Raw genomic sequence first — 26,780 nt, 5'->3', positions numbered from 1 at the left:
ATTACTTTTATGTCAAATTACCCTTTACTATTTCTATATTGAATTTTTTCTAGTTTAATATTTTATATTATTAATGATGAAACACACACAATGAGGCAGATCATTTGATGATACAGTCTGACCTCGCAAATTCGTGTTGTAATCCCACCATGCCCAAATTTCCAAAAGGCATGGATTTGTGGAATAACATTAAAAATACAGGTACAGTATAGGAAAATTTGCAAATCATTTGCTAAATACCTAAAAAAAATTTTAAAATATAATTTTTTATTGTTTCAAGCTTACACTCCAATGCTATATTTATTAGACAGTTCTTTAACACTTACTCCATTATATATACGATGTGGTTTTGAGTTAAACGATTTAGTGAGCACAAGGTTAGCATTATTTAAAAAAATTTCAAATGACATGTCAAAAATGAACAAAAATTGCTATGATGAACTATAAAATTCAAACGTAGCATATCATAAAATAAAATAGCACATATTTAATGTAAAAAAAACCTCCTTCCACACACAAACCATCTTCTGGGCGACATGACAGTGTTCAGCCAGTCAGCGACCCAGCTGCAGCCGTGCTGCGCTGTATGTATGCCATGACACATTGGCAGAGTGAGTCAGGGAACACGGCTGGGCTCAAGACGCAGTTACAGCCCACTGCCTCAACAAATACGTTCACTTACCGTACATACACAGCCATGCTCTTCACCACCTGACTCATTAGCGCAGCTCGGAGTTAGTGATTTATTCCTGTATTATATTACTTTTTTTTAGTATTGTAAGTACAATTAAAAATAAATTTATGTTTGCACAGTCATTATAAATAGACCCCAAGCAGAAAAATCCAGCTTTACCAAAGCAGTTGGTCTTCCCACCCACGCACCAACCATATGAGGATGCTGCTAAACAAGGTACAATCTTTCATAACACCAGGAACCTTTGTCCCCAGATCCGGAGCAGAAAGGTTGAGTTATTTTCTCAGATTTTCCGGTAATTGCTTTATATCATTTCTCATTTTTATACATTTAGTACATTTGCCATAGGCTGAAGTAGATTTGACTGTACCAAGTGTCTGAGGTGACTCCGTAGGTATGAGCGTATTACAGTACAGTTGTACCCCACTTAACGCGGTCAATAGAACCCAGAGGGTCCCGTGTTAAGTGAAATCCGCGTTAAGTGAACAACAGAACATATGGGATTAATTCCAATAGAAACCGGCCCGACCCCCAAACTCCACTTTTTGAAGACACATAACTATGTTGTAGTAAAAATAACATCTTAATTTTATGATGGTACATGCACACAATTAATACTTAAAAGAAATAGAGAAATACAGTCGCCAAGTTAATGTCCATTCAAATAATGGACTCAACTCCCTCCCCCTCTCACACTACACTGCCGGCTCTTCCCTCTCCGAGAAATTTTTGGGGGAAAACCACTAAATTTTAATAAATAATACCTCAAACTAAAGTTAGGATAATATAATTGACATTGCTGGATTCCTTGTAAGACCAGGAATATTTTGAATATAAATGTCATATATTTTGCACAAAAGATAACATAGTTACTCTGAGAAAAATTTTTATCTAAAATTTGTATGTCTAATGCAAAATATATGATGTTTATATTCAAAATGATCATCAAATTATAAGAATTCCAGCAATGTAAATTATATTCAGACCGGGTAATTTGTATGAATTTTATGAGCTAAAACAAATATCTTCAGTTAATAAAAAAAAAAAAATATTCTTCACGGGGTAACAGATGGTCGGTCGGTCCCACCCCCCACCAACCGTCCCAAGGAGATGTGTGGGAAAACCAGAATACTTAACTTTTTTGTAATAAATAATACCTCAAACTAAAGTTAGGATAATATAATTGACATTGCTGGATTCCTTGTAAGACCAGGAATATTTTGAATATAAATGTCATATATTTTGCACAAAAGATAACATAGTTACTCTGAGAAAAATTTTTATCTAAAATTTGTATGTCTAATGCAAAATATATGATGTTTATATTCAAAATGATCACCAAATTATAAGAATTCCAGCAATGTAAATTATAGTCTGGCCGGGTAATTTGTATGAATTTTATGAGCTAAAACAGGCAGTCAGGCAGGGTGGCGGGTGGGGCAAATCTAAAAATAGCGTCTCGAGCCGGACACTCACCGCGTATATGTGGAAAAAAATCCGTGTTAAGTGAAAGTTCAGCTCTGGCGAGGCACCGCGTATATGATAAAACGCGTTAAGTGAAACCGCGTTAGGCGGGGTAATACTGTAATATCGCCAATAGCTGGAACCCCTCAAACCCAGAAATCTCCGATAGCCGGAATTGAAATTTGCTTGGAAAATAATTCCCAAAGCTGAAATTTTCCACAAATTTCCAGCTTTTGGAAAAAAAAATTCCGAGGGTGAAAGTCAAGAGAATTTTCTGAAAATGCCTTGAATAATGATGAAAGTTAACGTATTTTTTTTTTGAGGGGGCCATGACCTGACCTGACTGATTGTCAGGTGCAGGCAGGGTGGAGGATTAGTGGTCTCGTATTACTGACCTTCTGATGGAATGTCAGGTCACCCTTTCTTGGCTGGGGGATTAGTGGGTCTCATGACCTGAAGATGTCTTGGATAAACACGAAAGCTAAGGTAATTTTAGGGAGATTGTGATAAGTATAAATGAGCAAAGTTGCATCCCTTCAACATTATATTACATAAAATTTTTAAATATAGAATGAGAAAGCAAAAACGTGTGGGTGATGAGAGATGGAGTGGAAAGGAGTGGTAAAATGCACCAGTGTTGCCAAGCGAGAAGCTCCTCAACAGCTTTTTAATTCGCCTCCATGCAGTCACACAAAAAAAACCCTCACTGGATGCTTGTTGTCGTAATTCCCATATACAGGTACTCCTCGACATACGACCACCCGGACATACTACAGCCGCAGTGGTACAAAAAAGTTTTCAAATTCCGTACGTATTTTCTAGTACCGAAACGTTTCCGCCCCGTATGACAGACTGGCGGGGGCTGGGCCGCCTCGTGGTGTACAGCGTCCACGTTGTAGCGCGCTAAGTTGGTGTTTGGCCGTCATTGTTGTCGGAAGTGATCGCGCTGTGTACTGAAAATATTTTTGTTTCCAATTCCCTTTAAAATGACTGGCAAGCGTAAAAGTGAGAGTTCTGGTAGAGCTCTAAAGAAAAAGAAAGTCAATTACTTTTGAGATGAAAATGAAAATAATAATGCAATATGAAAATGGAAAAACGGTAGCAACCATTTCACGCGACCTAGGATTCTCTCACTCGACGATATCAACAATTTTGAAGGACAAGGAACGAATTCGTGAGGTAGTGAAATGATCAGCACCTATAAAGGGAACAATAATAACAATAATAATATAAAAGAGAGACAAGGTCTTATTCATGATGGAAAAATTACTTGTAGTGTGGATGGAAGATCAGATGCAAAAGCGTGTACCCTTAAGCCTTCAAACCCTACAGGCTAAGGCAAGAAGCCTTTTCGAAAGCCTGAAAGAGCAGGCAGGAGATGAGTCCGACCAAAACTTCACAGCAAGTCATGGGAGGTTCCAAAGGTTTAAGAACCGTTACAGTTTGCACAGTGTAAAGGTAAGTGGAGAGGCAGCAAGTGCTGATGTGGGTGCTGCCGAAGCTTTTAAGGAGGTGCTAGATCGTGTCATCGTGGAGGGAAATTATTTGCCTGAGCAAATATTTAATGTGGATGAAACTGGCTTATTCTGGAAGCACATTCCAGAATGGACATACATCCACAAAGAGGCAAAAACCATGCATGGGTTCAAGGACTGAATCACACTTCTGTTGGGGGGGGGGAATGTAGCTGATTTCAAGGTAAAACCCTTCATGATATACCATTCAGAGAACCCAAGGGCTTTTAAAAATATCAGCAAACACACACTGCCAGTGTTTTCTCGCAGTATTGAGAAAGCATGGATGTTCCCAGCATTGTTTGAGGATTGGTTCCCGAGTTGTTTCATTCCACGAGCCAAGGAGTATTGTCTGCAACAAGGGGTTGAGTTCAAGATTTTATTAATTTTAGAAAATGCTCCGGGACACCCACCACACCTGGACGACCTGCACCCTGATGTTAAGGTAGTCTACATTCCACCTAACACTACCTCTATCATCCAACCCATAGATCAAGGTGCTATTGCCGCTTTTAAAGCGTATTATATACGTGCGACCTTCACTCAGGCTGTTGCTGCTACTGAAGGTGAGAAAACATTCAAGAGTTTTGGAAGGACAACAACATTTTGAAATGTATAAAGAACATAGCTGCAGCATGGGATGAGTTTGCAGATCAGTGCATGAATGGAATATGGAAGGTCCTGAAAAGATATGTGAACAGTTTCAAAGGATTTAATGAAAATGAAGCAATTTCTGAGATTAGTAACATGATAGTGGAGTTGGGTAAACAGCTGGAGTTAGAAATTGATAATGAAGATGTTGAGCAGTTGGTTGAAAGTGTAGCAGAAGAGCTCAGTAACGAGGATCTTATTGAACTAGATGCACAGAAAATTGCAGAGGAAGAAGAGACAAAATGTAGAAGAACCTGCACCCCCAAAAATAATTTCAGTGAAACAAATGGGAGGCATTTGCTACTATTAATAAGGGGATGCAAATGTTTGATGAAATGGATCAAAATGTTGAGTGTTTTGCAAAAGTTGACAGAATGATCCAAGATGCACTTGCTTGCTACAGGGAGATTTACAATGAAAAGAAAAGGCAAACTGTGCAGTCTAAATTGGACATATATTTTAAGAAGTCCCCACTGCTCCCTCTTCACTCCCTAAAGATGATCCAATACCTTTAACAAGCAGTATGTTAGCCTGTCTGTCTGAAGAAAGGGAAATTGATGACCCACCCAGCCCTTTCTCCTCTGCTTCATCCAATTAATATATAGTCTCCATGTTTAATTAAAAAATTATTGTGGCCCCATGTGCATTCAGCTGTCTACATTAAAGGTAAGTGCACAATAACACTTTATTCATTTTTCATTATTGATTACTTTTACTGTACAGAATTTAATTTTAGATTTTCTATGTATTATTTTTGCATTTTTGACTTAGTCATCGGTCCCTCACCCCGTCGTAAGTCGGGGACTGACTGTATATACTGTAATCTCTCCCTTAACCGGAACTCCTCAAACCCGGAACTCTCCGATAGCCGGAATTGAAATTTTCTTTGAAAATCGTTCCTAAAGCCGGAATTTTCTGCAAAAATTCCGGCTTTAGGAACGATTTTCCGGAAAATTCCCACCAAAAATTTCCCAATACATGGAAAATTAAAAAATTCCGGGAATGGGTTTTTTTTTTACCGGGTTTGAGAGATGAAAATCAAGCGGTTTTTCTGGAAATTCTGAGAAAAATTATCCGTTACGCGGAAAATTCCAGGGATGAGGAATATTTTTCCGGGATCGAGAGATGATGTAATGTGCATTTTCTGGAGCTTCAGAGAACATTTTTCTTCGGGAAATTCTGGGGAACGAGATTTTTTTTTTTCCGGCTTTGAGCATCGTCATCTCGTTACCCGGAAATCTCTCATTCCCAGAAGTGCTCTGCACCAATTGTTCCGGCTAACGGAGACATCACTTTTTATTGCGTTTGTGTACAACAACCAACAACCACAACAACAACAATAGTAATAATAATTAACGGTTTATTGGAAAAGTTCTGCAGCCCGAAGCCTGAAGATATATATTGGACAAAAATTACTTACTGTATTACAAACAAAGACATGGGGTGGGTGGGTCATTTAACAAAAGCTTTCATTACTGAAAGAAGAAGGAACATGAATTGAACATGCAAATTATTATAGTTTACAGTTGATGGCCCAGGCCTGGACTGGTCATGGAGACACCAGGTGGTGAAGTGTTCACGTGGTGTAGTAGCTCGTCCTCGGATGTTGATATGAAGGACCTCACGTGGTCATGGAGACATCGAGTAGTGTGGTGTTCATGTGGTGTGGTAACTCGTCCTCAAGTGTTGATATGAGAGAACTCACGTGGTCATGGAGACATCGAGTGGTGTGGTAACTCGTCCTCGGGTGTTGATATGAGAGAACTCACGTGGTCATGGAGACATCGAGTGGTGTGGTAACTCGTCCTCGGGTGTTGATATGAGAGAACTCACGTGGTCATGGAAACATCGAGTGGTGTGGTGTTCACGTGGTGTGGTAACTCGCCCTCAGGTGTTGATATGAAGGACCTCACGTGGTCATGGTGGTGTGATGTTCACGTGGTGCAGTGACTCGTCCTCGGGTGTTGATATGAAGGACCTCATGGGGACACCCGTGTGTGTGTGTGTGTGTGTGTAATAATAATAATTAACGGTTTATTGAAAGAGCTTGGCAGCCAGAAGGCTGAAAATATACAGTAACATAATTGGGGAATGGGTTTCGATTTACAAATAATATACAAATAACATAAATGATACAAATAAGATCTATACTAACTAGATGGGGAAAAGCTCAAACTATAGGGCATTTCAACATAGTGACAGTGCAAGTAGTAGTATTTACTGGAAGTGAATACACTGGTTTATTACAAGTTATTGATAATTTTTACAATGGTTGGGACTGGGCTGTTCTTATAGCGATCAGTTCGTGCACGTATGGGCTGGATGCGGTTGTGGTGTCGAACAGCAATTCTCGGACTAGGGATCTCAGGTGGTAGTAGGAGCCGGTGTCGAGGATGGTGTAGAAGCTTCTTACCAAATTTGCAGATGAGGTCGTGGTGATGGTCAGTGAGAGTCGAAAGGGTCAGTGTGTTGAGCGCTTCTTGATATGTGGAGTAGGAAGGGGAGAGAATAATCTTGCATGCCCTCTTTTGCACTTTTTCTAGGTGTTTATGTTGTGTGGCATTTAGGGAAGAAGACCAGGTAGGGAGGCATAGGCGAGCTTGGGAAGTATGAATGTTGAGTAAACACTGAGGAGCTCGGGTGCAGGAACTCTGAGGGACTTTTGTCGGCGGAGGAGGTGGAGACAGAAACTGGAGGATTTGACAACTTCACTGACGTGTGGTTTCCAATTTAGTTTGTTGTCTATGGTGACGCCGAGGAGCTTCGTGGAATCTACAACCTGGAGTGTGTTTGGACCTAAAGTAAAGGAAGGGGGTGGGACAAAGTCGGAGGAGAGGTTGATGTGCATAACCATGGTCTTGGTATGGTTGATGGTGACGTGGTTGTTGGTGGCCCAGTTTTGGAGACTGTTCAATAAATCCTGAAGGGCGGTATAGTCGGGAGCAGAATTGTTGACGCTGATCCCAATGGTGGAGTCGTCGACATATTTCCAGCGAGCAGGGGTTTCTCTTAGCGCATCATTGATAAGCAAAAGGAAGCAGAGTGGTCCCATCTTGGTGCCTTGGGGGACGCCACAGGTGAGTGACCGAAAGGTGGAGACAGCCCCTCGGAAGCGTACAGCTTGGCGTCGGTCACTGAGGAAGTCTGTAAGCCATGGTATATGACTTCTCCGAAGCCCGAGGTCAATAGCTTTGTTGATGATTAAATTGTGGTCGACTAGGTGGAATGCTTTAGTGAAATCAATGAAGGCGACAGCTACAGACGTTTTTCGTTTCTCGAGATGGCGGTATATGTAATCGAGAAAGCTGACAAGACAGTGAGTGGTGGAGGAAGTTTTCATATTGCCAATTTGCTGAGGGTCTACAACTCCTGCAATATCAGTATAAGCCCAGTCAAACACAAAACTTTCACAGATTAGGCTGGGTATTGGGGTGATTGCAATAGGTCATAGCTGATTTAAGGATTGTGGGCTGGTTGACTTGGGCACTGGTGATACATAAGAGGTCTTCCAGTCAGCTGGGCATCTGGCTTGACTGAGAGAAGCATTGATGATGGAGCATAGGGGTTTAGCAAGCTCCGAGGAGAACTCCTTGAAGAGTTTCATTGGTAAGTCAATGGGGGTGGTAGAGCCTTTTAATTTTAGTTTGTCCAGACGTTTTGTACTTCAAATTCTTCTACTAAGTCAGTGGGAAGGGGGGCTGGTAGGTAAGCAGGGAGAGTGGCTGTGTCAAGCCGTGTCTGTGTCTGAGAGAGAAAGAGTGAGTGAGTGAGTGAGTGAGTGAGTGAGTGTGTTTTGAGCTTGCCAAGCACATTGTAGGATTTGAAGTTGATGAAGAGTTTGTTCAGGAGTCGGGTGGTGAGGTGACATGCCAAGACACTTAACCAGCACACACATTAACAGCACTACTAAACCATTGTCGTATTACATTTTACATTATAATTTCTATTTTAAAACTAATTGATACATGATAGCTCGACTGGGCTACTTTTGCACTTGGACAACTGATCAATGAATAAATGAGGACATATGGCGACGCATTATACACTAGTGATGTCACAAAGCTTTGAAACTGCAACCACATAAATTATCACAACTTGCACTCAAATGTACTAAGTTAACCCTTAGGCCCCGGGTGATGTTCCAGAACGTCCGACCAGCGCGACCTGGGTGACGTTCCAGAACTTCCGCCTATTCCCGCCACTTGTTTATTATTATTATTTTTGGAAAAGTTGTTTTTATCTTAATTTATCCTCGTGTGCCAGGGGTTGGGGGGAGGTGGGAGGGGTTGGGGGAGGTGGGAGGGTTGGGAGGTGGGGGGGGGGAGGTTGGGGGAGGTGGGAGGTTGGGGAGGTGGGAGGTTGGGAGGTGGGAGGGGGGGGAGGTGGGAGGGGTGGGGGGAGGTGGGAGGGGTGGGGGGAGGTGGGAGGAGTTGGGGGGTTGGTACTGCCAGTAGGACCCTAACTCGGGGCTTACGGGTTAATTGCTAAAATTATGTTTTCCCAAGTCAAGTCAATATCATTTTATAAGTGAAAAATTTTTAACTCCATCTTTCATAATCCTTAAGTACGCGTTAATCTTCCCTCCTGGCTGTCGACACCCCTCCTCCCAGCCAGCAGTGGGGTAGCAGACAGTGTTGATAATGATTCATGGAATGAATTTTGTTTTAGGCTTAAAGTTTTCACTTATAAAATGTCAGTCTTGACTTAAGAGAATATAACTTGCAATGCTCGAGTCCCTGCAAGATAGTGATTAATTAAGTATAAACATCTCATAATTTGCATGAGAAAATTTTTAGTCCTATAGCATAGTACATTTAGTACAAAATGAGTACAGTAATATGCTGCTTTAAATTATGTTTTTGTTTATGTTTTTTTCAGGGGGAAAACTGGTCAGGATATTATGGTATTGAATGTTGCGGAGTATTTCAAATAAGTTCTTCTACCAGTAACCTTCACATACAGTAAATACTTATATTTACCATCTAATTCAGCTTCTCATTTAAGGATATGACAATGAAAATGTCTCAGAGGATCATTGTGGAATCAAATTCATCTCTTTTAACACTAACACAGTAAAGATAACGTTTGTTGTGAGGTAGGGAGGAAGAGGGAGAAGGGTCTATTGGGGGGTAAAAGTTAGCGTGCCACCCCCCTCCCCAAAGGGTCGCCTCACTGTCTATTGTACCGACTCATTCTCAGTACAATATTGTTTATTTGTTTTTCATAAATTAGTAGATATATTACTGTAATAATCTGTGCTTATTAATATCTGTACTCTTCATATACAATACAGTATAGTACTTTATACAGGTATATACCTCATTGGTGAAAAATGCCATTCAAGTCATAAGACCCACTAATCCCCCACCCAACACTGGGTGACCTGACGTGCATCAGGTCAGATTAGTAACGTGACCCAATAATCTCCCACCCAACCTTCATCAGAAGTGTCAAGACATGATTAGTTACGTATTACAGTCAATTGAGTGAAGTGTGTAACAGAGACGTGACCGATCGCCCACAACCGGCTAATGAGACGATCAGTTGCACAGAGGATAAAAGTATCACAGCTCTATTCACGCCCATATCATATAGAGCTTTTGTTTTTTTAAATATATTTCTTTAACCAAACCTTTAGATCAAGTATTCAGGATTATTTTGATAAATAAATGTTGTCTAACAAAATTAGAACTGATTTTAGTGACTCAGGTATCAACATTTTTCTTTTTTTTTAAAGAATGGAATTCCCGACATCTTCATGGTGGAGGAGCACTTGGCAACACTCATTTCCACTCCATCTCTCTAATTACCCACACCTTTCTGCTTTCTTATCCCATATTTTAGAATGTTATGTAATGTTGAAGGGATAAAACTTAGCTCATTTATACTTACAGTATATCTGTACTTACCACAATATCTCTTAAAAAATACTTCAGGATCTCGTGGTTATTCAAGACATCTTCAGGTCATGAGACCCACTAATCCACCAACCAAGAAAGGGTGACCTGACAATCCATCAGGTCAGTAATATGAGACCGCTAATCCCCCATCCTACTTCCACCTGACATTGTATCAGGTCAGGTCAGGTGACCCACTAATACCCCACAGCTCCATGGGAGTGGAAAATAATAGTCTTTGCTGTAACACACAGCTTCATTCATGCCCGTATCATAGAGATTTTATATTTTTTAATATATTTATTTAACCAAACTTTTAGATTAACTATTCTGGAATATAATATAGTAAAGAAATGAAGTTTCTAACTTAATCAGAACTGTATTTACAGATTCCAGTAGTTTAGACTCGAGGGAAACATCTCCATCACCCAGAAACGTTCTGGGAAGTGGGCTAGTGTGCGACTTTGCAAGGTGTCGAGTTTAGACACTTGGAAACATGTCCCAGTAACCGGAAAAGGATCCGGGGTAAAGAATTTTTCCGGGTTTGAGAGTCATCTTGTTACCCAGAAAACTCTCATCCCTGGATGTGCTCTGCACCAATTGTTATGGCTACCGGGGATATCACTTACAGAATTGATCTTGATTCAGTGAACGAGTTCGCTAAATCAAGCAAAAAATAACGGAATAAATGCTTTTTGCTAAATCAAGTTCATTATATTGGATTCCGTTAAATCGAGACTATACTGTACTGTATTCCAATGGTAGATTACACCAACATTTGCTTACTATTACAGAGTAATACATCGATCACCCAAAAAATGTGAGTGAACTACCATAAGAAATTCTTGATTACCCTAGATTTTGCAAATCCAAAATTTCATCTTTAGCCTGTGAGAAAAAAACAAACTGAGCGTGCTATGTCGCCCCTCATCACCAACTGGCGCCCACCTAAGCCCAGGACCAGCACTGGCATGTCATAAGATCCAAAGGGTTGAGATCCACTAACGTAATCTGCAGATATAGGCCTTTTACAAGAAACCGTGACATGTATTAAGCATGAAAGCTAAGGTTCATCAACTTATTTCAGCCATTCAATGGTTGCAATGCAGACAAAAATAATCCATGAGGCATTTGATTTACTGGAATAACTGGACCGTATTCTGTTCCCTTAACAGGGAACAAGTAACTAGCTACGTTATACATGTATTTACTAATAGGCGAGTGCGATACAATCTTCCAAGGAAAAATATGGTGAGTCATCAACACACCTTGCTATTGTCTTGTAAATTATTCTTTGAGTAGGATTGTAAGATGCAGCAAGTGCTTCCTTGTCCCAGTCCTCCTCATTTGCAGCAGGATGTGTCACATGGGGCTTTAGAACTTGACGTTCGGGTGGCAGTCTATTCATCCCTTGTCCTGAAATGACAAAATACAGGAAAGTTTCACTTTAATCCAATTCATGAGGTAGTTGGTCTCCACTTAAAAGTGCATTCTTTCCATTTTATATGTTGCAGTGATTTAAAAAAATTTCATATACAAATCTTTGAAGTATTGTACAGCAACAGAACAATCAACAGCAGTAGTTTGTCCAGAACCAACTTGCATGATACAAGCCATGTGATCTGGAACACTATGGGGAAGCATTGACATATGCTATAAATGGCTAGTTATTCAACATTTATCATCAGATTACCTAAGAATACATTACATTTCTTGTACAATACACAATTACAGAAGTATCTATGCAAGTTGGATCAAGACAAATTTCTGCTGTTGACTGTACATACCTAAGCACATGCTCAGTAACATGTAGCAAAGAAGAAGAATTGAAGGCTACAGTAGTTAAGATTTTTCATATTTTAAGACAGCAATTTGGCTCCATGATGCATGGATTTCAACCCTTAAAGTAACTACGACTCGCATTTAAGTCAACCCCCAAACATTTTCCCTAAAAATTTGGTCATAAAAGCTCATAGTACAGTAAAGCCTTGAATAACGACATTAATGTGTCCTCCAATACTGCAGTGTAAGGTGAATCGTCTTATTGCAAATCATTAATTACCATTAAAATAAAGTAATAATAATGAGATGCGTTCCCAAGTGCGACCTTTTCATATCTTTTGTGTGGCTTTTTACCCTCTTTCCCCCCAAAAAAACAATACAATTAATGAAAATTGCAAAATACATTCTTTAAATGTTTCTGAATGCACCTTATACATAAATGAATAATAATATGGTCACACAAGAGATGGGACGCCATTGTTTTCGTTAGTGTTTGCAGCCGGGAGTCCGGGACTACAGTTCTATACGAGAAAATGAAAATAAGAACCTGGTTGTAGCTGTCGTAAAATTAATGTAAAAAATGAAAATACACGTTTTAAGTAACATTATTTAATGTTAATAAATGGAACAATAGAAGTAGCTAACCACTAATGGCAAAGAAAAAAAAGAGATAGATTGGGAACGCCACCATATGAGTATGTGCGCATTTAAGGATACCGCGTCATTTATCTTTTTAAGAATATGTACAAGATTCATAATTGTTTATGACTGAATATGTATTTGATTGAATTAGTCTTTATATATGTGAACTGAACAACACAATTCATTAATAATAAGTAGAATATTAAAACACACAAGAGGATAAGAGACGGCATTGTTGTCAGTGTTTACACCCATAATTGTCAGTTATCCACCTGAAACTGCTTCAGGGTATTTCAGACTGAAGCCTATGCTCGTATACCACTCTGAGAACCCCAGGGTGTTCAAGCATGAAAAGGTGTAAGATGACAACTTGAAGTTTATTGTAAGTCAAACCATAAGGCATGGGTAACGAGACAGCTATTTAATGAATGGGCAGTTGAGGTATTTTGCCCTACTGTGAAGTGTTACCTCACCAGCAATAAACTTCCTACTAAGGCTCTTCTCCTTCTGGATAATGCCCCTGGTCATGACCCTGAACTTGCCAGCACTTTGGAGGCTCGATTTGACTGTCAAATTTTTGCTTTTGCCTCTCAACACTACATCAATTATGCAGCCAATGGACCAAAATGTAATCAGCAACTTCAAGAAGCTGCATATGAAGATGTTTATAAGGTGTCATCAGGCAACTACCACTTATCCTGATCTATCACTGGCACAGTTCTGGAAGAAGCAATACAACATCCTGGAGGCTGTAAAATTGATCGTGTCAGCATAGAAAAAAGTTTCTACTCGATGCCTGAACTCTGCACGGAAAGCACTGTGGCCATCAGCAGTCCATGATTTTGAGGGATTTCACGAAGAAGCAGAGCTGGACAAGGAGATTGTGTCCATTGGTCAGTCAATGGGACTCGAAGTGGAGGAGGAGGATGTAGAAGAGCTTGTGATGTCTCATGAGCAGGAACTTCCTCATGAAGGTTTGAAGCTACTGGATGAGATGCTTGAAACAGACAATGGTGAAGAGGAAAAGGAAAGTGATGACTATATGTCTTCTTCAGACTTAAAAGATGTTGTTCACCACTGGGAGATGTTTAGGAAACTGGCTTCAAGGCACCCTGATGTGGAAACAACAGAACCGATATTGTGTACAGTCAACCCTCACTTTACGCGGTCAATTGAACCCACGGAGGCACGCGTAAAGCGAGAAATGCGTAAAGTGAACAACATCACATATGGGATTAAATGAAATGGAGACCAGCTGACCCCCTAACTCCACTTTTTCCGACAATACCTATGTTCTAGTAAAAACAACATCTTAATTTTATGATGGTACATGCACACAATTAATACTTAAGAGAAATAGAGAAATACAGTCGCCAAGTTAATGTCCATTCAAATAATGGACTCAACTCCCTCCCCCTCTTCTCACACTACACACTCTGGCTCTTCTCTCTCTGAGAAATTTTTGGGGGAAAACCACTAGATTTTAAGGTATAGTAATAAATAATACCTCAAACTAAAGTTAGGATAATATAATTGACATTGCTGGATTCCTTGCAAAACCAGGAATATTTTGAATATAAATGTCATATTTTTCACAAAAGATAACATATTTACTCAGAGTAAACAAAATACTTACATTAGATCTAAAATTTGTATGTCTAATGCAAAATCTATGATGCTTATATTCAAAATGATCATCAAATTGTAGGAATTCCAGCAATAGAAATTATATTCTGGCCAGATAATTTGTATGAATTTTATGAGCTAAATAAAAAAATTATACTTCACCCGAGTAAAGGGGTACACGCACCGCGGAATGTGAGCATCCCGGGTTCCAGCAGGGTACCGCGTAAACGTGGAAACGCGGAATGTGGGACCGCGTAAAGTGAGGGTTGACTGTACTGTGAAGAACAAAGTGGTCTCCTTCAAAAACCAGGTAAAGAAAAGGAGGAGAAATGCCACACAACTAACACTTGACAGCTTCTTCTCTGAAAGGCAGTGTGAGAAAGATGATTCCCCTCAGTGTTTCTCTCCAACAAGGAGAGGACTTTTATGTTAGAGAATCTGTCAGTCCAGAGGTTCCTGACATTATGATGGAAGGTGACTCGCCTTCCAAGAAGCATTAAAATGCTTCTCTTCTCCCTTCTCCTCCACAGTACCTCACAGTCTTTGAGCCACTGTATGACACTTTTAGCATGAGACACCGTCCTGCATGAAAAGGCTTGCCTTAGCTTTATCAAATGATTCAGGTAAGAAGTACTGAGCAGCTCAAGATAGAGTACTGATTCATCATCTGGCTCTTAGGGAGGATTACTAGTTTACTAACACCATAATACATAAATCAAGCCCAAACCATAAGCGAGGCAGGGTGCTCAACAGTCTTCACTGAGTACTGTGGGAGATATGCATCCGAGTGAGGAGGGCGGTACACCCTCCCTCCACCACTGCCAGTCCAAAAAAATTTTAGCCATATCAGACCACAAAACACTCCTCCATGACCCTAAGCCCCACACTGCACATTTCTTGCAAAATTTCACTCTATTTTCCTTCGGTCTCTCTGTCAGTAGAGGTTTACGACAGTGCACGGAAGCCTTTAAATCCAAGGGTATCACGTAAGGATTGCCGAACACAGCGTAAGGAGACGTGGCCGAGAAGACGGGGGTTTCTCTTTCACTTCGTGTGCTGTGAGGGCGGGATTGGACTTAATTTGGCGTGAAATAACCTCAAGTGTCCGTAGAGACAATAATTTAGGCCTACCAGACTTGGGTAGGGGAAATGGCAACATGTCCTCTCCAAGCTCACGGTAACTCTTCACAAGTTTATGCACAACACGCAACCTCACACCAGTCTGAGCAGAAATATCTCTCAGTTCATGGTTTGCTTTGTACAATGCAATCACTGCTGTAATGTCGACCCTTGTAGTAACCCTCCTGGACATCTCTGATGGCCACTATGTTGAGGTAATGCACCATAAACGAGGCAAAAAATGGCCACGGGGCGCGCAAACCCGCAGAGTTAATTTTCCCCTCACGATTACCAGAGGCGCACTGAGAGCAAGCCGTGACGTGTGCTCAGTTGCCAAGTGTCACCACTTGCCAACCAACCAAGCGTACTAACATCTCGCATCTTGCGACCCGGGACAGCCTTCACGACATATAAACTTATTTACGTGAGAAGTTTGTTCGTCGGCTCTATCGCGACCCAACTTTCTGCGCAGACTGTACCTAGGTATAAAGCTAGATGTGGCATTCTGGACTATATCACAAACTGGTTTTTTTTTTTTGGGGGTATTTATTTTTATAGGGTTTTATTAAAGTGGCACCAAATGAACCTAAATACTACAGTTGTACCCCACTTAACGCGGTCAATTGAACCCAGAGGGTCGCGTTAAGTGAAAACCGCGTTAAGTGAATAACAGAACATATGGGATTAATTCCAATAGAACCCAGCCCGACCCCCAAACTCCACTTTTTGACGACAAATAACTATGTTGTAGTAAAAATAACATCTTAATTTTATGATGGTACATGCACACAATTAATACTTAAGAGAAATAGAGAAATACAGTCGCCAAGTTAATGTCCATTCAAATAATGGACTCAACTCCCTCCCCCTCTTCTCACACTACACTCACTGGCTCTTCCCTCTGAGAAATTTTTGGGGGAAAACCAGGTATAGTAATAAATAATTCCTCAAACTAAAGTTAGGATAATATAATTGACATTGCTGGATTCCTTGTAAGACCAGGAATATTTTGAATATAAATGTCATATATTTTTCACAAAAGATAACATATTTACTCAGAATAAACTTTACATCTAAAATTTGTATGTCTAATGCAAAATCTATGATGTTTATATTCAAAATGATCAGCAAATTGTAAGAATTCCAGCAATGTAAATTATATTCTGGCCGGATAATTTGTATGAATTTTATGAGCTAAAACAAATATCTTCAGTTAATAAAAAAAAAAAAATATTCTTCGACACTATCTGTCAATCAAAGTACCCCACCTTGCCTTCCCCCCCTCTTCCAACCGCGTGGTCAGTCCCAACCCTCCCCCCACCCCCCACCAATCCTCCATTCAAGAGTTTTTAACATTTAGTATTAAATAATACCTCAGATTAAAGTTAGGATAATATAATTGACATTGCTGGATTCCTTGTAAGACCAGGAATATTTTGAATATAAATGTCATATATTTTGGACAAAAGATAACATAATTACCTAGAGAACAATTTTTATCTAAAAATTGTATGTTTAATGCAAAATATATGTTGTTTATATTCAAAATGATCACCAAATTATAAGAATTCCAGCAATGTAAATTATATTCTGACCGGGTAATTTGTATGAATTTTATGAGCTAAAACAAATATCTTCAGTTAATAAAAAAAAAAAAATTCTTCACGGGGTAACAGATGGTCGGTCGGTCGGTCCCTCCCTCCCTCCCCCCACCCCCCACCAACCGTCCCAAGGAGATGTGTGGGATAACCACTAAATTTTAATAAATAATACCTCAAACTAAAGTTAGGATAATATAATTGACATTGCTGGATTCCTTGTAAGACCAGGAATATTTTGAATATAAATGTCATATATTTTGGACAAAAGATAACATAATTACCTAGAGAACAATTTTTATCTAAAAATTGTATGTTTAATGCAAAATATATGTTGTTTATATTCAAAATGATCACCAAATTATAAGAATTCCAGCAATGTAAATTATATTCTGGCTGGGTAATTTGTATGAATTTTATGAGCTAAAACAGGCAGTCAGGCAGGGTGGCGGGTGGGGGGTGGTGCGAATCTAAAAATAGCTCTCGAGCCGGACACTCACCGCGTATATGATGAAAAATGCCGCGTTAAGTGAAAGTTCAGCTTTGGCAAGGCACCGCGTATATGCGAAAACGCGTTAAGTGAAAGCGCGTTAAGCGGGGTAATACTGTAATATGGGAATTATGGTGAAATTAAAACATTTTATGTTTTCGAGGAACATAACCCTCCTGAGTTAACAGTAGAGGAATGTATACTCTGGGAAAACAAAGAAAAGAGTGAAAAAGACCAAGTGGCTAAATTACATATTTGGGGAACCTTCAAGAAATAATACCAGGGTCCAGATGCACTTAAGTCTGCTGTGATAGCTCACTTAGCTCAAAATCTTGTGTGGCTAAGTGAGAACTTACTGGAAGTCCACGCGCTGAAATCAAAATTATGGTTGTCGTAGTCAGGACAGTTGTGGCTAAAACTATATTCTGCCGCACCAGATGACGTCCATCAACCAATCAGAATGAAGGTTACAAATATTTTACGGTCTTTTCAGCCAATTGCAGAGCAGATGCTATGATGCAATAGCACTACATTTGAAACACATGGGAGAACACATTCATCAAAATGCTATGGCCACACAATACTGTACTAGCCACGACTCAACAAAATCACAAATGAGGTTTATTTATCCAATTATTTGTAATTTATTTACTTCCTCTGCTTTATTCTGTAATCATATTTATTATTTCTTTTTCTACTTTCAATCAATCACATTCTGTTCTTTCTTGATTAATCTTTCTTTATATTATTTCTCTTACCGAATTTCTTCATACTCAGAGAGTGGGAGGTATAGGTGGAGGAAGTGTGTGTGTGTGTGTGTGTGTGTGTGTGTGTGTGTGTGTGTGTGTGAGCGAGCACTTGATCCTTGATGACCCAAGGGTCAAGACATACCTGGCGCTGCTCTGGCAGCAGCCAGGTCAACTCCCTCTCCTGAACCCCCCTCCCCACTGAAATATCGACAAGTTCTCGCCAGTGCTTAAGTCAGTGAAAAACAACACAATAGTAACAGCTGAGTCATACCCAAGCTAACCTTCACACAGTGAGGTCCCAGGTACCCAGTGATAACTGCCCGTGAGACTCAACAACACCAGCTATGCGTTAGTCCATCCATTATAGGGAGGCCTGGGACCACACCTCACTCACTTGAGTGAGTCAGGTCCTGTGACACCAGACCACGTGGTGTCCCCATGATGCTACAGCACCACGTGTGAATGAGTTGCTATAGCATCATGTGAGGTTCCTCATAACACCATCTGTGAGGGAATTACTACACCCCATCAAGCCCCTCATAACACCATCTGTGAGGGAATTACTACACCACGTCAAGCCCCTCATAACACCATCTGTAAGGGAATTATTACACCATGTGAGGGAATTACTACACCACATCAGGCCCCTCGTAACACCACCTGTGAGGGAATTACTACACCACCTCAGGCCCCTCGTAACGCCACCTGTGAAGGAACTGTTACATCACGTGATGCCCCTCATAACACCATTTGTGAGGGAGTTACTACACTACGTGTTTGCTGTTCAACACCTCAACTGACAAAATCTATGTGACCTCCACTGTAAACATTAATCTGTATGTTCATTGTATGTTCCTTTACCTTTCTCTAAAGAAGGCTTTTGTTAAACCGTCAATGTATGTAATAAGTCATTTATGTTCAATGTATATTTTCAGCTTTCAGAACCTTTTGAATAAACCATTAATTATTATTATTATTATTACTCTCCTGACTTTATGTACGCAAAAGTTGGCAGAGGTGGGAAGCACCAATCATACAAATTGTATTTTAAAGAAAAATAATGAAATATATTTTTTTGGTAGATTACATTTAAAAGCATTGCCCCAGTAAATGCGGGTTTGGCTTTTCACTTAAAACAACTGAGGAGTGGACTTAAGTTTCCAAGTTCCCAGACTTTAGTGCACTTAGCTTGCATTGTGCATATGGTCTTAGCCAAGACAGGTAACTTAATGAGTGCTAGCAGAGAATTAATTGTCACCAGAGTTAATTGACTTAAAATATGTTAGTTCATCCAGGCCCAAGGCATCATGAGGATTATGTAGTAGTGATATCCCCATTAGCCGGAACAATTGGAGGAGAGCACTTCCAAGGATGAGAGATTTCTGGGTAACCAGACGACTTTCTCAAACCCAGAAAAATTCCTTGCCGGTATCCCTGGAATCATTTCCAGTTACTGGGAAAATTTTCCGAGTGTCTATACTTGACACCTTGCACAGACACTAGCCCACTTCCCCAGAATGTTTCTGGGAGCTGAGGATGTTTTCCTGGAGTCTAAACTACCAGAGTCCATAAATGCAGTTCTAATTAAGTTAGAAACTCCATTTCTTTACAACAGTATAATAGTCCAGAATAGGTTATCTAAAAGTTTGGTTAAATACATATATTTACAAACTTAAAATCTGTATGATTTGGGCAAGAATGAAACTGTGTTACAGCAAAGACTGGTATTTTTCACTCCCATGAAGCTGTGAGGGATTATAGTGGGTCTCGTGTAACTGACCTGACCCAACGCATTGTCAGTTGAAAGTCGGGTAGGGGATTAGTGGTCTCATATTGCTGACCTGATGGAATTTCAGGTCACCCTTTCTTGGGTGGGGGATTAGTGGGTCTTAAGACCTGAACATGTCTTGAATAAAGACAAAAGCTAAGGAATGTTTAAGGAGATTATGATAAGTATAAATATAAATGAGCAAAGTTGTATCCCTTCAACATTACGCTACACATCATTTTAAAATATGGAGTGAGAAAGCAGGACGGTGTGGGTAATTAGAGAGATGGAGTGGAAAGGAATGGTAACATGCACCAGTGTTGCCAAGCGATAGGCTCCTCAACACTGATGTTTATCTCATCTCCATGTAGTCCCAACAAGACCCTCACTGGATGTGTGTTGTCTTAATTCCCCTCTCTCTGTGTGAGTGCGTGCGTGCATGCATGTCAGGAATACACCTCAACATCACATATGCACACCCCCAACAGCAGTTGTGGTTGCAGTTTCGAAGCTTTGTGACATCACTAGTGTATAATGCATCTTCATATGCCCTGGTTTATTCATTGATCAGTTGTCTTAGTGCAAAAGTAGCCAAATTGAGCCATCATGTATCAATTAATTTTAAAATAGAAATTATAAAGTAAAATGATATAAGACAATAATTTAGTAGTGCTGTTAATGTGTGTGCTGTGTAAGTGTTTTGGCATGTCACCTCACCACCTGACTTGTCACCTCATTATCTCAGCTCGGAATTACATTGGTATATTACTGTACAGTCGACCCTCGTTAATTCGGACCAATAGGGGGGGAAGGGTGTCCGTTTTAGCAGATTGTCCGAATTAACCGATTTAGGGGTTAATATTGCATTATATTTCAAAGTCATTGTTTTCGTCACAATTTTATCCCACTTTCCATTGTAATACGTACGTAATTTCAGCAAAAATATTACATTTCCGTGAATGTATCATATCAAGCACAGTATGAATAGAATATCATTGTAATATAACAGTATTTTAACCGAAAACTATTAAAAAAAACGAGTAACTTCTCTTGAACATTGGAAGGTCAGGTAAAATCTTTTGTTTTCGTCATGTATTTTATCCTATTTTACATTAAAATACATCACGTTTCAGCAAAACTACTATTTATTTCCGAGAATATATTCATTCAGGCGCAGTTTAGGTAAAATATACGTGTGTTGTAACAGTTTTTTAACTGAATACGATTCAAAAAACACGTACCCTCTAGCCCTGTTCAAAGAGAGGACTGGGAGAAGCTGTTTGGTGCTGCAGACGATGACAAGGAAAATGATTTGGATGGATTTTAATGAAAATATTCAGAAATATGGTATCGTAGTATTTATTCAAGTCAATTAAGATAGAATATTATTGTAATACAACAGTATTTTAACTGAAAACCAATCAAAAAGCGATTACGGTAACATCTTTTGAACGAAAGAAAGCGAAAGTCATTGTTTTCGTCACGATTTTATCCCACTTTCCACTGTAATACCTACGTCATTTCAGCAAAAATATTACATTTCCGTGAATGCATTATATCAAGCACAGTATGAATAGTATACCATTGTAATATACAGTAACAGTATTTTAGCCAAAAACTATTAAAAAAACGAGTAACTTCTCTTGAACATCGGAAGGTTAGGTAAAATCTTTTGTTTTCGTCATGTATTTTATCCTATTTTACATTAAAATACATCACGTTTCAGCAAAACTACTATTTATTTCCGAGAATATATTCATTCAGGCACAGTTAAGGTAAAATATACAAGTGATGTAACAGTTTCTTAACTGAAAACGATTCGAAAAACATGTGTACCGTCTAGCTGATACTCAACAGCTGGTGGTGCGTCATGCGTCGTTGTAAACAATAGGAGGTTGAAGTAGATTACCGGGTATTATATTAAGTGTGAAATATCAAAAAGGTTTTTATTACCGGTATTTTTTGTAGATCAATGAGAACTGTGATACCGTATATATGATATGATAAGTTAGCCTGAGCTAAGAACTTCAACATAGACTACTGAAAACACGTTGTAAGGTAATTTAGCCTATCGTAAGTTGGTGAGCTTCATTTGCTGAAGGAACTGCACAACTTTTCATTACTAATTGGTACATATTTTACATTTCCATTGTTTACTGGCAGTAAATGGTAAAAAATTTTCATGTCTGTAGCTAAAGGTTGCATCCCCCCCCCCCCCACACTAGTGGTGGAGATGATACATGTTTTATCCCAGCAGTGGGTGGACCAGCATTTCAGCTTAAGGTCCGCATAGGTAATATTCCTAAAAATCTAAAAAAAAAATCAGATTTTGTCCGAATTATCCGAAATCCGGATTAAAGGGGTCCGAATTAACGAGGGTCGACTGTATTATTTCACTTTAGTATTTTATGTACAGTACAGTCGCTCAAAAAGTATCTGGAAAAATACTGCTCATGACAATATGACATCGGTTGTATGTTTTTGGTAGATGGTAGAGGACCAGACAACAGTACCCAGACAACAGGGGTTGTATGTTTACTTTGACATCCATCGGACCCCACTTTTCGGATAAATTTTTGAGCAACTGTACATTTAAAGAAAAATCCCGCGTTACCCAAGCAGTTGGCTTTCTCGCCCACGCACCAACCATGTTAGTGTGCAGCTGAACATGATGCAATACTTTATAATACCGGGAACCCTTGTACCCAGGCCCGGAGCAGAAAGGAAAGGTTCGAGCAATTTTCTCAGATTTTCCGGTAATTGCGCATTATTTCATAATCGACATTTGCTCCCAGAGCCAGAAATAAAAATTTGGACAGATTCCCCCCCCCCCAGTAAATGCTCCTGATTTTCAACCTCAGAATGTGTTCTCAAACCAGGAATTCTGGGAAATTTCTGGAATTATTCCAAACAAATTCCTGCTAATGGAGATATTACTGAACTGATTACAAGAGTGTCCTAACTGTGGCCAATCAGGAATTAGAACAGCCAAACTGCATTTTGAGATGAAACTACCCAAAAACATTTAGAAATATCCCAAATCCTTTCACACATGCCATGAGTAAAATGAAAACCAATGATGAACACAATATGGCCCTGGAGGATGACAAACAGCCAATACCATAAATGAAGTTTGCAACAGATAACATGCCAGTACCAAGAGAAAGTTATACCACAGGGGAAATAAATGAATTAAGAGAGATAGCAAATCAAGATTCGGAAATTTTAAAGCATACCTTTGAATACAAAAATAGGAAACGTTCCTTCAACTGTACAAATCTCAAGTACATCCCAGTTTGGATTACTATATACAGGCATGGAAACCCTACCCCAGAGAGATCAAACATCCTTACAAAAGGTGCAACATGAGCGACTATGATGATTGAAGAACTATGTTATCTCAATTACCCAAAAGACCTTAAAAATAACCCTTCTAACAAGGCACAATAAGGCAGATCTCATTGAAACATTCAAAATCCTGAATGGGATGGAAAATATGAACCAGCAACATTTCTTTGTGATGTCACACACCACCAATACAAGAGTACAAACTACAAGCTCACCAAGAATATATGCAGAACAAACACGTATAAGGAAATAATTTTTCACACGGGACACGGGGTGGTAGACCTGTCGAATAGTCTCCCAGCCAAAGCTGTGGAATGAACAACAATACTGAAATTCAAAAGAGCCCTTAACAAAATTAACAAGAACAATGAAGGAGTTCTAAACAGGCCACTGGACTCCTTCCCTCGGCATGACCACCTCTAGTGGGTGGCCAATTAGGTAAACATGATAAATGAATGAGGTATTGTAATACTATACTTACAGCTGAGTAATAAGTTATGTCACTTGTGTACTTAATACACTTATACTTATGAATTTTTGAAGATTTATAACTATAGCATATGAGAACCCACCCCTACACTTATTGGGAGAAAAATCAATGTGACTGCATATTTGTATGAAGTAAAATAGGTACTAAATTGCAAAATCCTGTGTAAGTTTAAAATGAAACACATCTTCTTGTTCACATATCAAAATAATACAGGTGACTTACTTCGATAAAGCTCCAGTTCAACAGTGTCTCGGTTTTCACATTCAACGATGTGTTTTTGATAGTGAATAGTGCGTACTACATGAGTTGCATTGAATGGACACACTTTCATATCTGCATCTGGGTAATTCTGTGGACAAATGTCAAAAGAAAAAATTAGTCATTTGCCAAACAGTAAAACCCTAATCATCAATAATTTATAATATTTCAAATTTCATATACAGTACAGTATACCCCAGGTTAGCACTCAATATACCTTCCTGAAAAATGAAGCGCTATCTGAAACAGCGCTATGGGGTCTTTGTACCATTGCATATAGTGTACAGTAATAAGATACAGTAGTACAGTACCCCGATTTACGCGGTCAACTGAACCACAGGAAAGTGAAAAAGTGAAAACCGCGGAGAAAACGAGTAAAGTGAACAACAGAACATATGGAATTAATTCCAATAGAGACTGGCCCGACCCCCAAACTCCACTTTTTCCGACACAATACCTATGTTGTAGTAAAAATAACATCTAAATTTTATGATGGTATGCTCACACAATTAATATTTAAGAGAAATACAGTCGCCAGGTTAATGTCCATTCAAATAATGGACTCAAATCCCCTCCCCCCTCCCCTCTTCCCAGCTTACTAGCTCCTACCTCTCTGAGAAATGTTTGGGTGAAAACACTAGATTTTAACGTTTAGTAATAAATAATACCTCAGACTAAAGTTAGGATAATATAATTGACATTTCTGGATTCCTTGCAGGTCAGGGAATATTTTGAATGTAAGCTTCATATATTTTGCACAAAAGATAAAATATTTGCTTTGTGTAAACCAATTTATTACATTAGATCTAAAATTTGTATGTCTAATGCAAAATCCATGATGTTTATATTCAAAATGATCATCATATTGTAAGAATTCCAGCAATGTAAATTATATTCTGGCCAGGTAATTTGTATGAATTTTATGAGCTAAAAAAAAAAATTATACTCCACTGCGTATATGAGTAGATGCACCGCGGAAAGGAAAGTGAAAGTCTGGTTCTGGCAAGGTACCACGCAAATGAGAAATCGCGGAAAGGGAAAGGGAAAGTGAAACCGTGGAAAGCAGGGTAACACTGTACATACCAGATGACATTTTTCATCTAAAAGATACAGTATTGTATGTGAAAGGTACAGGTATTAATAAACAGATTATTACAGTAATGTATCTTTACCAATTACTGTAATAACAAATAAACAATATTGTGACAAGAACGACATCTGTATGAAGAACAGTGACGACTATAGTAGAATGAGAAGCGCAGCATGTAGGCGAGATGCAATGGGTGCGATGAATTGATTGATTGTTTGTGGTAATTACATCCCTGGTGACAACAGTTCAGGGGCCACATACTCAAAAGCATTTAAGGGACTGCATCTCTTTGTTTACCCCATAACTGGACTTACAGTCTCCGATCGGTATACTCGAAACAAATATTTGGCAGTGGACTCCATAAGCGAGTCCGTAACTTACAGGACCTCCTTAGGTGCTGTAACATGGTCAACCCGGATATAGTAAGTCGCTATTTCCAGATTGCACAACAAAACGTAATTAATATATGTTGTAATAATGCTTGTTAGACTTGTTTTATCATAGAATCATGAAAATGTTTTATACATCAGCATACTAAAATACGATATTCAGTTTGTCTTTTTAGTTCATTTTTTTTACGATAAATGTATGTAACTTTAATACCTTATCTGTGTGAAACAAAATAAGGAGATGTGTTTCTGTGGTAGCCTGTGTCAGTTTATAAAAATAAAACGTAAGTCATTGGTTAATTGATTAATTTACTCATATGTATGACATTTGTTTTTGTTTGTCAGCTAATTTTCATGTCAATGTTCACCAACTGACTTTCTACTCTTTTTTTTTGGTGAAGGAAGTTGGGGAGGGGGAAGGACATGAACTTGGCTCCGCCTGATACACTTCCCACCATGCCACTGCCACACCATATGACGGTCAGGGTAAGTAAGTTCGGTGACTCAGTTTCACCACGGAAGCGAACTTTTGTTAAGAGCAGGGGTGCAGTGCTGCCGGAGCTCACCGGAGCGTCGCTCCGGCACCTCTATTTTGATCTATCAATCAATATCGCCAATGCCACGTTCCCTCCCGGGAACTCCCCAACAGGGGGTGGCCATGGCAGAAATGTCTCCAAGCCATTTTATCCTTGCACACCTCACTTGCTCTCTCAAACACTCTTCCTCCCCTTCCCGCTCTCTCTCCAACAAACTCTCTAACTCTTTTCTCCCAGGTGGCAATTGGTTTACCCCTCCCAACATTCCCCTCTCTCTTGCTATCATAAACTTTTTTTGTCAACCTGTCTTCATTCATCCTCGGCACATGTCCATACCACCTTAGTGTATTCCTCTTCATCCACTCCACCACACCACACTTCACACATGAAATTATAGTAAGCTCAATTTGTTAATATAAATCTATATCAATCAAGCAATCAACTTTATTTGGCATTAATAATACATATAAAAAACAAATATATTCTCATATAATTAATCTCTCCTTCAGATCAGCTTACATTTTATGACTTATCAATATTGTAGAAAGACTTTGATAACAGGTGCACTTCTAAACACTTAAAAACAGTACTTCCTCACTTAAGAGCTGTAATGTGACCAATATCGAAAGGATAAGCACATTAGACTACTACTAGTTCAAATGTATACAGTGGTCC

General features: G+C 39.3%; 1 protein-coding gene across 2 annotated transcripts in view; it reads right to left on the bottom strand.

Moving 5' to 3' along the window:
* LOC121870398 overlaps positions 1 to 26,780 on the bottom strand; it is a 109,885-nt gene that overhangs the window by 54,257 nt on the left and 28,848 nt on the right. For both annotated transcript variants that reach the window (XM_042372226.1, XM_042372225.1), the window contains exons 3-4: positions 24,055 to 24,181; positions 11,489 to 11,636 (exon numbers count right to left, since the gene is read on the bottom strand). In XM_042372226.1, the coding sequence (XP_042228160.1) occupies positions 11,489 to 11,636; positions 24,055 to 24,181 (275 nt within the window). The remainder of the gene's footprint in view (positions 1 to 11,488; positions 11,637 to 24,054; positions 24,182 to 26,780) is intronic.

This window comes from Homarus americanus, unplaced genomic scaffold (genome assembly GCF_018991925.1).
Source record: "Homarus americanus isolate GMGI-L3 unplaced genomic scaffold, GMGI_Hamer_2.0 scaffold40856, whole genome shotgun sequence".
Classification (NCBI taxonomy): domain Eukaryota; kingdom Metazoa; phylum Arthropoda; class Malacostraca; order Decapoda; family Nephropidae; genus Homarus; species Homarus americanus.
This window is presented reverse-complemented; position numbering and strand designations above follow the sequence as displayed.